Raw genomic sequence first — 15,571 nt, forward strand, 5'->3', positions numbered from 1 at the left:
TTTTCATTGGTTCATTCTGATATTTGGGGACCTAGTCGTGTTAAGTCAACTTTAGGGTTTCAGTATTTTGTTACCTTTATTGATGACTATTCTAGGTGTACTTGGTTGTTTCTAATGAAGAATCGTTCTGAGTTATTTTCTATTTTCCAAACTTTTTTCCATGAAATAAAAACTCAGTTTGGGGTTACTATTCGCACTTTACGCAGTGATAATGGCCGTGAATACCTTTCTCAACCATTTAAAACTTTTATGGCTTCTCATGGCATTCTTCACCAAACCTCATGTGCCTATACCCCTCAACAAAATGGGGTGGTTGAGCGCAAGAATAGACACCTTATTGAAACAACTCGTACACTTCTAATCCATGGTCAAGTACCCTCGCATTTTTAGGGTGATGCAGTTCTCACTGCATGTTATCTCATAAACCGCATGCCGTGTTCTGTCCTAAATAACAAAATCCCTCATTTTATCTTATTTCCTCAAGATCCTTTACATCCATTACCTCTTAGAGTTTTTGGGTCTACATGTTTTGTTCATGATTTTAGTCCTGGTCTTGATAAGTTATCTTCTCGATCTCACAAATGTGTCTTCTTAGGATTTCCGCGGTCACAAAAGGGCTATATGTGTTTTTCCCCTTCCCTCAATCGTCATTTCATCTCGGCTGATGTCAATTTTGATGAATCTTCGTTTTACTTTTCACATTTATCTTCTCGGTCTGTACCTCCACCTGCTACTGTTGATATTTCTTTTTTCTGTGATCCTTCTCCTTCTTTAGACTCTCATTCCCCACAGGATCATCCTTCAACTCCACCCCTTCAGGTTTATAATCGCTGAAAAATCCTGTGTCGTCTCATGACTCACTTCCAGTGCCACCTCCTGTGTCTCCTCCGGCTCCAGCAGATGAGTCTGACCTACCCATTGCACTCCGTAAAGGTATACGCTCCACTCGTAACCCTTCCCCCCATTATACTGTTCTTAGTTACCACAGATTATCTCCGTCTTTTTACACATGTCTCTCATCCATTTCTTCTGTGTCAATTCCCAAATCTGTGGGTGATGCCTTAACTCATCCTGGCTGGCGTCAAGCCATGCTAGATGAATTAAGTGCTTTACAGAAAAGTGGAACTTGGGAGCTTGTCCAATTACCATCTGGAAAGTCTGTTGTTGGTTGCAGGTGGGTGTATGCTATCAAAGTTGGCCCTGATGGTACAATTGATCGTTTGAAGGCTCGACTGGTTGCCAAAGGCTACATACAGATTTTTGGTTTGGATTATGGTGATACTTTTTCCCCAGTGGCAAAAATGACCTCTGTTCGTCTATTCATTGTCATGTCCACTCTTCGACAATGGCCTCTTTACCAACTTGATGTCAAAAATGCTTTCCTTAATGGTGATTTGTACGAAGAAATTTATATGGAGCAACCGCCCGACTTTGTTGCTCACGGGGAGTCATCTGGATTGGTATGTCGTCTTCGCAAATCCCTATATGGCCTAAAACAGTCTCCTCGGGCCTGGTTTGGTAAATTCAGCTGTGTTGTTCAACACTTTGGTATGTCTCGCAGTGAAGCGGATCATTCAGTGTTCTATCGTCACTCAAGTGCTGGATGTATCTACATAATAGTGTATGTCGATGACATTGTTCTCACAGGAAGAGACTACCTTGGCACATCTCTGAATGAAACAACACCTTTGTCACCATTTTCAAACCAGAGATCTTGGCAAACTCCGGTACTTTTTGGGTATTGAAGTAGCACAATCCAATGATGGTATTGTCATATCTCAGAGGAAGTATGCGTTAGACATCTTGGAGGAAACAGGGTTAATGAACTGTAAGTCTNTTGANACACNTANNNATCCTAACATCAAGCTCCTACCAAATCAGGGGGAGCCTTTCTCAGATCCTGAACGTTACAGAAGATTAGTTGGAAAATTGAACTATCTTACTATTACGCGTCCTGACATTTCCTTCGCAGTTAGTGTGGTGAGTCAATTCCTTAACTTCCCATGTAAAGACCATTGGGATGCAGTTGTTCGCATACTAAAGTATATTAAAGGATCACCTGGAAAAGGTTTGCTATATGGTCCTAACAACAATACAAAAATCGTTTGTTATTCAGATGTTGATTGGGCTGGTTCCCCTTCTGATAGGAGGTCTACTTCTGGATATTGTGTCTCTATTAGTGGCAACCTGATATCTTGGAAAAGTAAGAAGCAAAGTGTTGTGGCTAGGTCCAGCGCAGAAGCAGAATATAGAGTTGTGGCATCAGCTACTTGTGAGCTTGTATGGCTTAAACAATTACTTAGTGAATTGAAATTTGGAGATATCACTCACATGACACTTATATGTGATAATCAAGTTGCTCTTCATATTAGCGCTAACTCTGTCTTCCATGAGAGAACTAAGCACATTGAAGTTGATTGTCATTTTATTAGAGAAAAAATCATATCTGGAGATATCAAGACTGAGTTCGTTAACTCAAGCAACCAGTTGGCATATTCACTAAGTCTTTGCGAGGACCTAGAATTGACTATCTCTGTAACAAGCTTGGAACATATGACTTGTATGCTCCAGCTTGAGGGGGAGTGTTAGAGATATTATATTTAGTTTATATTTATCTTTTATCTTCTAGTTAGTTTGTTATTATTTCTTATTTGTATTTTGGGCTTAGCCCATATTTCTTCTATTATAAATAGAGAACCCTATGTGTGTATTTAACACAAGGGAGATTTCCCCTCATCTTTTTCACTATTTCATAGGGGACAAGGTTGATTTTCAGGAAGAGGGTAATGTTAGGAATTGGAAAGTCTATGAAAGAAGGAAGAAACTAGGGAAGTAAGTGAGAACCCCTAACTGCTTTATCATTTAGGAGAAGGCGGGAAGAGTGTATATAAAAGGAGAACCCTTTTGTACTTTAGTTAGTTTGTTAACTGTATACTTTGTATAGTGAGGTCTTGAACCTTGTAAGGGGGGGTTAGGCTCCTGAATTCATCATTGTATTCGATATTCATTGTTGTGACTACCATACGATTCATTTGCTCTTTCTTGATAGTGTGCTTGATTACGAGTGGGCGAGTGAGATAGTTAGGCTTCTAAACTCATATACCTAAAAGACGGGGTCACACTTTCTTAATAAAACATGGATGCCAAACCCTCACAAGATGGACAAAATGCACTAGGAAGATCGACATGGCCAACGATCCAACGAGCTACCTCGGAAGATTGTTTAGATTCAGCCAACTTCTGATCTGACCTCTGCCTCATCTCGCTTCGAGGGCCAAGCTCATAGGATCATGTGAGTTCGTGTTCTTAATTGCAATTTTAACAACATTGGTCATGATTGAAGACAATATTTGATATTATTGCTTATGAGATATTACATTATAAATTTCTTAAGTTGCCTTTGGCAGAGAATTTTTGAACATTGGAGAGAATAAAATCAAAGGTTTCTAAATCATGTTCTCTCTAATTCGAAGAAGGAAGAAAAGGATCAAAGCTTCAAAGAATATATTTGATGGTAAAAAAACTTCAAGTGAAGATCTGAAGATCAACTTAAAAAGATTATCGAAACCTTCCTTATGAAGATGTTGATGGAGAATCAAATCTCTCAGGATCAACAAAACTCTAACAATCATCTTTTTAATAGCTACAACATGGATGACAGGACGATCAACAAAGATACGAAAAACATATAACAAAAGAACAAGAGAGATTATTGTCAAAGGAAATTACATAATGAAAGTAATACAAAAAGACTAAATGTACAACATCAATCATCATAGTCTTGATTGTGAAAAAGGGAGAGTGATAATCGATTGTAATATTATTCACATTATGAAGTTTAGCCTTGTGAGTTTTATCCGTACTCTTTTCCTTTGAGAGTAATTCCCTTTATTCTATTGAGAATTCTTGATCTCAAGGTGAGATCAAGAAGGTTATCTGGAAAGATTGTACTCACTTGGAGAGGTTAATACTCGTATTACCTAGAGGTTGAAACTCATTTCCTAGAGAGGTTTATACTTATAACCTTGAGAGGTTTGTGTACTTGTTTTCTAATCAATTTTACTTCATTAGTGGAACCTTTTAAGCATGATGCTTAAGGGAGAACTAGATATAATCCATGAGTTTAGGTGAACCGCTATAAAATGTCTTTTATGCTTGATTTGTTTGCTATTAAAGTATTTCAATTATTTAGTGCAAAAAGAGTCTAGACTCTATTCAATCCCCCCTTTCTAGAGCCAACTACATCAACACTAGCACCTTGAATTTCAATAGTTATTTAAATTGAAAATTTCTTTTTCTTATGACCTTAGCCATTTTTTCACCTTAGGGGGACTATACACATGAAAAAAGACTATTGAGAACTCTTACCTGCCACGCTACTTGAAGGATATGCCTCAAGCTCTTGCTCTTGTGTTGGGCCAACCAAGATCTTCATAGGATACAGCATTGAAATTTGAGATATCATATGTTGTTGCCTCCTCCTCAACATCTTTTGCAGTTTTCTCATATGAACATAACCATTTTCATCATACAAAAATCTACTTGATTCCTATAAATAAAAAAAGCATCATTAGTTTTATATCATAACACCTGTAAAATACAAACACTAATTAATTCCTTTGCGTCAAAACAAGAAATAGTGTTGTTATTTAAATTCAAATATACAATTTCATCAATGTCATTTGTTACATGGAGCAAGGAATTAAAATTTGAAGAGGCCCAACCAAGTCTAAAACATTTGGCCAAGGAATTAAAATCACTAAAAATTTGGAAAAATCAAGAATCTATTTTCAAAGAAAAAGAAAGAGCTCGAAGAGAATAATATCTTGCCACCTTAGAAGAAGAGCTTAGAGTTCTTAATTAAAAACAAGTAAAGGCCCAAGAAGATATAAAAAAATGTAGGAGGAGTCACTCAAGTAAGAGTTCAAAAACAGTAGAAAATAGGACTGATTTTATTATTCTGAATCATAAATAATACATTTCATATCCTTTATTTGTAATAATCTAATTCACCAAAAAAGAGAAATAAGAAAACTAGGGAAACAAAATAAAATAGAAGATTATACATCTATTTTCTCTAATTAGGAAGATTCTAAAGATATCTTCTCTAATTACAACACTCTCACTCAAGTTGGTAAATGAATATCAATCATTCCCAACTTGCCTACAAGATCTTGAAATCTACCCGTAGGAAGCCCTTTTGTAAAAGTATCTGCTATTTGAAGTTCTGTAGGAACATGAGTTCTAATCACAAAACCTCTATCAAGATTATCTTTGATGAAATGCCTCTTGATAATGGTTGATTTTACCGTTATTTGTGATTCAATTTTGGTACTAAATGAACCAAACTTGCTTAATCTCTTGATTTTAGTTTATTTGTGTGAATAAGAGTTAAGGTTATACATGATGATTTTATTACTGAATTATTACAATGGAGAACTAAACACATTTGTTGTTGGGAAAGATGTAACATCTAAACTCTCGTGTATTTGAATTTGTTCTGAATAATTATATGCTTCTTTCGTTTAATTTTAATGATTTTCTTCTATTCGTATTTAGCTATTCATGACTTGATATTTGATTTGTCTAAATATTGGAAAATATCTTACGAATCATGATCTGGAGAATTTCACTCAAGGGAACTATTGCCTAGACATAAGAATAGAACGTTTGGTTGTCTTAAGCTTCTGTTCGTAATGCAAAATTAATTATTAGGGATGCAAGACATTGTGGTCTAATGATTAAGGATGGACTTCTTTCGCTGAGACATCGGGTTCTAACTAATTTAGAAAGGGACATTAACATTTAATTAAGAAGATGAATTCTTAAATGCACGAGTGATTAGGTGAAATCTAAACCCTAACAACATACTCATCTCATATTATAAATGAGCAGCCAAAGCGAGAATAACTCGAACTGTATTCACCTTTGTCACTGAGGCAAATGTCTCCTCATAGTCAACCCCATATGTTTGGGTATATCCTTTTGCCACCAATCTAGCTTTATATCTTTCTATTGTCTCATCTGCCTTATGTTTCACTATGAATGCTCATCTACACCCTACTGCCTTCTTGTCTCTTGGCTTATCAACAACCAAGTTGAATTTCTCTCTAATGCATTCATCTCTTCTTTCATAACTTGATTCCAATGTTCAAGTTTTATGGCCTCCTAGATTGAGGTAGGAATTTTTATGGCAACAATGGCAACAATGGATTGAGGTAGGAATTTCTGTGGCATCAATGGCAGCAATAAATAGTAAACTTCATGGCCTCGTGGATTGAGGTAGGATTCCAATCATTATATGGCACTCAAAATTTATAACTAAACTTCATATTATATAAAATAAAATAGTAAATCATCCTTAAATAGCTGAAAAAAAAGTGAAAATTTGTGTAATTTGGAAATGGAAGAGAGGCGATATAACAAATTTTAATGAAGGGAGAGAAGGGGTTTCACTTATGAGAAGAGACAGAGTCACGTGTCAGTTTTTCTCGATTATAGAAGGGCGGGAGTCACTCTTTTATTTTATCAGTATTAGTAGTCACATTTTTTCGAATGCAACAACGGTTGTTTCTAGAAAGGCACCTTTTTTTTATAATTCTTTAGGTGCAGTACCAGTTTCAAGTAATTGGACTTTGTTAGATGTTAAGTTGTGTGTTTATGTTAATTAGGCTAAGCCCATTCTGTATTTAGGGTTTAACCCATATCTTACGTTATAAATAAACTACCCTATGTGTATGCTAAATACACAAGGGAGATTTCTCCTAATCTTCTCCACTATTTCATATGGTATCTAGCGCTTAGGTTTCGTTCCAGCCTGTTCCACGATCTCCGATACACATCACCGCCGCAACCGCCGCCGTCGCCACCGTAGTCGGAGTTCTAGTCTCGATCGACCGACCACTGTGGTGCAAAGATCGCGGCGAACAGACCGCCCACGCGCCTCCACAACAGTCGCCAGATCTGCCGCTTCCCGCCGCACGTGCCAGCGCATCGCCAGAGAGTTCCGCCGCCGACTAGGACCGTCGTGATTGCCTCCTCGCCCTCTTTCTGGATCTGTGGTCGTTGCGTTAATCGAAGCACTTTGGATTTTTAGGGTTCTCCCTCTCCATGGCGTCTTCCTCGTCTACAAACACCTCTGTTGTTGCCTCATCTTTTTATTCCTCAATATACACCAATTATGTGAATGTACACTTGTCCATTGACAAGTTAGATGGCATGAATTATGTAACATGGGCGTCCGACATCAAACTTTGTTTGAAGAGTCAGGGGTATGTAGATCATCTTACTAAAAATGTGACTAGTGCTACCACAAATGACACTTCCAGCTGGATGAAAATTGATGCCCAGTTATGCATCATCATAAAGTCCACCATTCACTCCTCATTGAAACAAATGTTTTAATCATATGAAACATGTTCAGAAGTATGGGCACAAGCGAAGCTATTATACACAAATGACACCCAGCGTCTTTATGATGTTTGTCAAGACCTATTCACTGTTATTGGTCGGCACAGTCCTGGTCCCATGGCAGAATATTTGGGTAAAGTTCATGCCCTCCATGATTTTAATGAGCTATTACCTCCTGCTTCCACTCCTGCTGAAGAACTGGAACAACAATCGAAGTTATTCATGTTGTTGGCATTATACGGACTCTCTGATGATTCCTCCCATGTCCGTGATCAAATTTTGGGTTCTCCTGTCATATGCAACTTTACTTCTACTTGTTCTGCTCTTTTGCGTTTTCCGAGCAAACCAGTCATTGCGACATCTCCTTATACTGATGATTCCTCAGTTATGACTACCCAACGTGATGATCGAAGTCAGTCTCGCTAGCCAGGTAAAGAACGACTAAAATGTTACCATTGTGGCAAGCTAGGCCACAAAATGGATAGATGTTATGCGCTTCATGGACGTCCTCCTCNACCTATAGCAATGGCTAATTTTGATCCACCTCCCCGATCACTGTTTGTAGACCATCATACTTCATCAAATATTGTAGACAACCCTGCAGTCTTCAACGAATTTCTTAAATGGTATGAGGATCGTCAACACTCTAGTTCCACTACATCTGCATTTGTTGCACGCACAGGTACAGTTTTGTTGGTCTGACTCACTCCCTCGGATCTTGGGTCCTTGACTCAGGCGCCACCGATCATATAACTAGTAACAAGTCCTTGTTTTCTTCCTTGTCATGTTCGAATAATTTACCCTCAGTAACAATGGCTGATGGGTCTAGAGTCTCATCTCATGGTATTGGTACTGTTCATATTTTTCTGTCCATATCCATTGATCATGTACTTTATGTCCCTGGGTCTCCCTTCAACTTATTGTCCATAAGTCATCTAACTCGTTCCCTTAATTGTGTTATTTCATTTACCAAAGATTCTGTTTGTTTGCAGGACAGGAGTTCGAAACACATGATTGGCACAGGATGTGTGTCTCATGGCCTATATCATCTCCGCCCTTCTCCACATGTTGGCGTAATCATGGAGTCACCATCCCTTCTTCATACTCAGTTAGGTCATCCCAGTCTTGCCAAACTGCAACAACTTGTTCCAAGTTTGTCAAAGTTATCAAGTTTGTCTTGTGAGTCTTGTCAGTTAGGAAAACATACTCATAGTTACTTTCCTAGTAGTGTTTCACAACGAGCATCGTCCCCTTTTTCATTAGTTCATTCTGATATTTGGGGATTTAGTTGTGTTAAGTCCACTTTAGGATTTCAGTATTTTGTTACCTTTATTGATGACTATTCCATATGTACTTGGTTGTTTTTAATGAAGAATCGTTCTAAGTTGTTTTCTATTTTCTAATCATTTTTCAATGAAATAAAAACACAGTTTGGAGTTTCTATTCAAACTTTACGCAGTAATAATGGTCGTGAATATCTTTCTCAACCGTTTAAACATTTTATGGCTTCTCATGGCATTCTTCACCAGACCTCATGTGCTTATACCCCTCAACAAAATGGGGTGGTTGAGCACGAGAATAGACACCTTATTGAAACAACTCATACACTTTTAATCCATGGTCAAGTACCCTCGCGTTTTTGGGGTGATGCAGTTCTCACTGCATGTTATCTCATAAACCGCATGTCGTCTTCTGTCCTAGATAACAAAATCCCTCATTCTGTCTTATTTCCTCAAGACCCTTTACATCCATTACCTCTTAGAGTTTTTGGGTCTACATGTTTTGTTAATGATTTTAGTCTTGGTCTTGATAAGTTATCTCCTAGGTCTCACAAATGTGTCTTAGGATTTCCACGGTCACAAAAGGGCTATAAGTGTTTTTCCCCTTTCCTCAATCGTCATTTCCTTCTTTAGACTCTCATTCCCCACAGGATCGTCCTTTAACTCCACCCCTTCACGTTTATAGTCGCTGTAATCGTCTCCCTCATGACTCACTTCCAATGCCACCTCCTGTGTCTCCTCTGGCTCCAGCAAATGAGTCTGACCTGCCCATTGCCCTCCGTAAAGGTATACGCTCTACTCGTAGCCCTTGCCCCCATTATATTGTTCTTAGTTACCACAGATTATCTCCATCTTTTTACACATGTCTCTCATCCATTTCTTCTATGTCAATTCCCAAGTCTGTAGGTGATGCCTTAACTCATCCTGGCTGGCGTCAAGCCAAGCTGGATGAATTAAGTGCTTTACAAAAAAGTGGAACTTGGGAGCTTGTCCAATTACCATCTGGAAAGTCTATTGTTGGTTGCAGGTGGGGGTATGCTAACAAAGTTGGCCCTGATGGTACAATTGATTGTTTGAAGGCTTGATCGGTTGCCAAAGGCTACACACAGATTTTTGGTTTGGATTATGGTGATACTTTTTCTCCAGTGGCAAAAATGACCTGTGTTCACCTATTCATTTCCATGGTCGCTCTTCGACAATGGCCTCTTTACCAACTTGATGTAAAAAAATGCTTTCCTTAATGGTGATTTGCATGAAGAAATTTATATGGAGCAACCGCCCGGCTTTGTTGCTCAGGGGGAGTCATCTGGATTGGTATGTCGTCTTCACAGATCCTTATATGGCCTAAAACAGTCTCCTCGGGCTTGGTAAATTCAACTATGTTGTTCAACAATTTGGTATGTCTCACAGTGAAGCGGATCATTTAGTGTTCTATCGCCACTCAAGTGCTGGATGTATCTACTTGATAGTGTATGTCGATGACATTATTCTCAAAGGAAGCGACTATCTTAGCATCTCTCAGATGAAACAGCACCTTTGTCACCATTTTCAAACCAAAGATCTTGACAAACTACGGTACTTTTTGGGTATTGAAGTAGCACAATCCAATACTGGTATTGTCATATCTCAGAGGAAGTATGCGTTAGACATCTAGGAGGAAACAGGATTAATGAACTGTAAATCTGTTGAGACACCTATGGACTAAACCTTTTTGGTTAGAAAAACAATTTCAATCCATTAAGAAAAACCTTAGAGTTATTTCCCACCACCCCATACAAGAGTTTCGCTATGAAGGCCAGTGACGAGGCCACCACTGACAGGTAAGTTGACGCCACAAGAGTCGCCACTACGAGTCAACGTTGATAGAATCACCGCCAAGAGAGGCACTGCCATCGAGAGAAGCATTGCCACCGAGAGAAGCATCGCCTCCGAGAGAAGCACTATCACATGTTCTATGATTTTTGCCCTTGCCACTAGGAGGGACTGCATCACGAGAATCACCACTCCTACACGAGTTGCGATCCACTATGATTTGTGAAGATCGTGAGTTTTATGTGAAGCGAGATCGGAGAGGAAGTAGATAGAGTTGTACGATATTACGTTCTGGACCGCAATTTTGACTGCCATGACAGATAATGATGAATAGTGCCAAATAATGCCAAATAAGATGACAGACAAACCAACAAAGCAGGATCTACCCGCTCTAATACCAACTTAAGATTAAAACAAAGAGAAACTATATTTTAGACGGCTTAAAGGACCCCTCTTATGATCTTCTATTTATAATAAAAAATCTAATACAAGAGAGCATAGAAGATCTAAGCTCTGCACTAGACACCAAGGTACAGAGCTAGCTACAACACTTGGTACAGCTGGTAGATGTTTCCAACACACTACTCCCTACTTAGACTTAATGATTATACATAGATTTAATGATTATTCTAAAAAAATAAATCTTCTCTTCTTCCTTCTAGAGTCTTTTGAAATGAAACTTAACATCTAGATAACTTGGCTATCTTAATGTCTAGTGGGAATCTTCATTAGACATTCTTAAGCAATATTTAAACAATTACACCTTGTCCTTAAAATATATAAAATGAACTCTTATCACATGGTGGTTAAACACTTGGAGCCTATCTTGACAAGCATGGAATTCTTCTATAGGTGGTGTACCATTCTTCATCCATTCCTAAGACTTTTAATCCTTTTATTTCATTTGTTAATTCACTAGTTGAAGATAATACAAAGAAATTAGAATGAATTATAGAGTGTTGTACCCTCTCTTGGGATTTCATATTCACAATGTATGAGAGTAGAGGTGGCAAAGCGGGGCAAAGCGGGGCAAGCCATGTAGGCCAACCAACAAGCCTGCTAGGAAAAACATGGGGCAGGCTGACATTCTAAGCCCGCTGACTCATGAAGCCCAACCTAGATAACCCACAACCCAAGTAGGCCCAAAGCAGGGCAGAGTGGGCCAGCCCACTAGCCCGTGTTTTACACACTTTACTGAATAATGGTGAACAAATATGAAATCATCACCAAGCTTCTTTCTTCTTTCTTCTTTCTCACACACCGCTGCCTATCTTTGGTTTCTCCAAGAAACATAATCAGTTTTTTCTCCAACAATAGCTTCAGCCATCAACAATAGTTTTAGTCACCCATCCTTAGACAACCTAAAAATTTCATCCCAACGATCTAGGCAGTGATGGCAAGATAAGAGGAGGTTACCCTTCACTGACCCAGGCAGCAGCGATAGTGAAAATTGATGCAGAAAGAGCCCCATGTCTATTGCTGTGTCATGAAGTTTGAGTGCAAGAATCCATAAAGAAGTAGGACCTTTGTACAATTGAAAATGTAAGCAGATCCAAGTCGTGAGAGTCTTTTATATGTGAGAAACCAAACCATATACATGGACCCCATCTTCTGCCTACAGAAAAACCTTTAGCTTCATTTAGGAAAGTTCAAGTTTTTATTATAATATTGTCTCCTATTTTCACGTTTTCTATTATTGTCAATGAATTCTGCTACCAACAAAATGGCCAAGTATAATTCAACAACAGCAGATGGCGGAGACAACAACGGACAGCGCTGACCAACAGCGGAAATGATGACACCAATGATTGACAGCGACAGTGAAGACAGATGGTCTAACTCTTGATACCAAGTTAAAATATTTTAGATGTAAGTGAGTGTTTTTCATTAAGTGACTGTTATAATTCACTACTGTATTTATAGAGTACAGTAGTGCAGAATACAAAAGGTCAGGAAACCCTAAAACCCTAACCTAATAGTTGGGTTCCCCTACATAGAAAATAAGAAAGAACATTACATTTCAACAGTTTTTATACTTGCATAGTATTCTTATTATTAGAGGATATCAAATCTCTTTCTATTCATTGTATTGATTATGTTTTCCTAATATAAATAAATTGTGTTGTTTCAAAAACACATCATTTCTGTTCAATGACTCTGTTTTCTATAGTTTAACAGTTGTCAACTTGTCATTACTGTTTTGTTTCTTTCATTAATTAATGCCTATAGCCTACGCATAGGAATAGTATCAAATTTATCCTTTCTTGAGTATCATTCATAAAGAGGACAACTTCCACTGTTTATTCATTAGGAGACAATGCTAGTAAATCTTACACATACTTTTGTGTTCATATCTAAGCTATATTAGATTTTCAAAATTTAAGGGCTTGGAAGTGTTACTGATACAAAATCATTGAATTATCAGTGCACCAAAATTGTATGCATATATGATACATAGACGTGTTCAAATAGAATTATTACTGTTATATAGAATAGAAGACCCTTGCATACTTTTCTACATCTCACTCAAAACGTCAACCACATCTATACAGAAAAGGAAATGTTCAATCCATGTGTACCTTGCTTTTTCAGAAAGACTGTTTAACATCGCTAATAAGAAAAAAAAGATAAAGAAAAGTTCATACAGACTACTGAACTTATTAATTTTAATTATTTCCTAAAAAAAGTAAGACAAACTCACTTGGAGGTTTCTGCTGCATACAGAAAGAGCACCCCCTGCAACCAGAAGTGATTGCACTGCACCACTAAGCTGCTCCTCCTGCTTGTTAGCATCCTCCTTAGCCAGCCTATAACGTATAGACATGTTTTCCATAACCACTTTCTTTGATTCCAATTTCTGACGCATCTCCTCAAGTTCATTCAACTGACCTACTGATTCAACATTGACCTGTTCACCAAATTATTGCTCATCAATAGGAAGAATCATTAATTAGGGACATTTATAAAAAAATAATCATACACATATATATTGGGAACTTAGACAATTGTCAACTGAAACCAAGAGTTAGTGGGAAAAAGCATCCCCGAATGTGAACAAAAACTAAATCACTTATCAAACTAACAAGATGGAACTGGTGCACTAAAAATGAAATCTAAACAGCAAACTCATCAATACAATATAATAGTGGAGCAACCAACCCCAAAACAACCACAGCATGATAACAGATTAGGATGTCTACTATTACAAAGTTTATGGATATAAATTAAATAATACATATATGAGTGTGTTGTGCATTTTCTCAATGAATATACCAATCATTATAAGCCATAATTTTAAGCCAAACACCGAAGTTAATAGGAAGAGTAAGGTAAAATAAAAGGGAAAAAATCACCTCTCTTATCTTCATGTATTTATATTGATAGAATTCTAATACAATGAGTATCAGGATGAGAAAGATCAAAAGCAAGAATTAGAGTCCTAGGTACAAAGAGGATACAGCTCATAGGTATAGTAGTTTTCCAATACAAGTACTTAATACCTATATTTAACACCTGTTCAAACAACCAAAACTAGTTATTCACGGAGAAATGAAGCCAAAAAAGGTTGATTTAGTTACAAAGGATTAAAGCAACATATTTGTAAGGCTTAGCTTCAACCTCACCCAAAGAATAAAACAATGAGGTGTACTCGAAAGCCCCTCCACCCCTTTACAATTTTTGTAACCAAAAACAGAGAAATAAGAGATCAACTGATCCAAACATAATAAATACCCTTGCTGTTACAGAGGCGTTCCTTCATCCACTTAAGCTCAAAATGAGCGATGAGAGATTATAAGGCCAGTTGATCACCAACTTAAAATCCACAATCCATAACCGAAATGTCATAATAAAATAGCAATAATAAACCGAAGGATCCACTCAAACGGTGAACCCCATTCTGCAATTGGGCCACAAGTGAAAAACAAAAAGTCATACAGTTCGCTTTTAATTCATTTTTACAGTAAATGCAAGTTCATTTAACACCACGTTTTCATCTCTTTCCCTCATTTTGTCAGTAATTTCCAAATCAAACTCAAAATAATTCCAAATCAAACTCAAAACACGACACCAGTCCCCCCTCGAGCTCAGATTCGGCAGTACAACAAACACGCTTAGCCTCCAATCACTAAATTCCAACACCATTTCCTTACAATTTTCATCTATTGCAGTAAAGATGCCAACAGAAAAAACACGAGTCCCAACATTCAAGAAGCTTATGATAACAGCATGATAAACCATTATATCCCGTTTCAGAAATTAGCAATGCTAAACCTATACTAAAACCTAAAGCTATACTAATACCTAAACCTAAAAGTCTAAAACCCTACCTGGATGAGAGACTCGAGCTTGTCGTGAAGGTTGCGCTTCTTCTCCTTGGATTCGTCTAGTGTGGAAGAGAGACTTGCCAACCTCGCAAGATCGTGCTGGAAGTCCTCCCACTGAATGACCTTCACATGTTCGGGATCAGTTGGGATGGTCCGCAGTGACAGAATCTGGTTTGACTCCATGACTAATCGAACTCACCATCGTCCTCAAGTTCGTTTATCACCAAATGAAGTCCGTCATCGATACCTCTTGTTATTCTTCTACTCCTGGTTTTTTTTGGAAAATTGACAGGTTTTATTGGGAGAGAGAAAGAAGATTTGCCTTGTACGTTGGATTTTGTTTTCTCTGGGATTAAGCCGCGAAATAGTGGACACGTGGAAAACGTGCTTTGCCTTTATTTTATAGATTTTACTTTTTTTTCCTTCCACGGCGTATTTAGATATTTACGGTAATAAAAGGGAGGAAATCCAAGTACTAATAGAATTATGATAAAACATAGGTTTAAACTATCGTATGTCTTCAAATTTATACCATAATATTGAAGTGAGTTTTCATATTTACAATTGTCCCAATTAGATTATAATATTTATAAAATTGAGTTAATTTTGTCATGTGGGTTAAGTTCTCACCATTAATTGGTGATGACATTGAATATATTGAAAAGAATATTTTATTACGTGAAAATAACTAAATTATGACATAAAATTTAATAAATTAAAAAGAATAAAAAAAACAATGGAAGT

At 37.5% G+C, this 15,571-nt stretch overlaps 1 protein-coding gene across 1 annotated transcript in view; it reads right to left on the minus strand.

Moving 5' to 3' along the window:
* The window catches only part of LOC106779424 (UV radiation resistance associated protein), a 29,052-nt gene extending 13,887 nt beyond the window's left edge, over positions 1–15,165 (minus strand). The window contains exons 1-3 of the mRNA XM_014667523.2: positions 14,831–15,165; positions 13,204–13,410; positions 4,369–4,549 (exon numbers count right to left, since the gene is read on the minus strand). Of these exons, the coding sequence (XP_014523009.1) occupies positions 4,369–4,549; positions 13,204–13,410; positions 14,831–15,010 (568 nt within the window). The 5' untranslated portion in view covers positions 15,011–15,165. The remainder of the gene's footprint in view (positions 1–4,368; positions 4,550–13,203; positions 13,411–14,830) is intronic.
* Between the last annotated feature and the right edge of the window lie 406 nt (positions 15,166–15,571).

The sequence above is a fragment of the Vigna radiata genome, unplaced genomic scaffold (assembly GCF_000741045.1).
Source record: "Vigna radiata var. radiata cultivar VC1973A unplaced genomic scaffold, Vradiata_ver6 scaffold_284, whole genome shotgun sequence".
In the NCBI taxonomy this organism is placed as follows: Eukaryota; Viridiplantae; Streptophyta; class Magnoliopsida; order Fabales; family Fabaceae; genus Vigna; species Vigna radiata.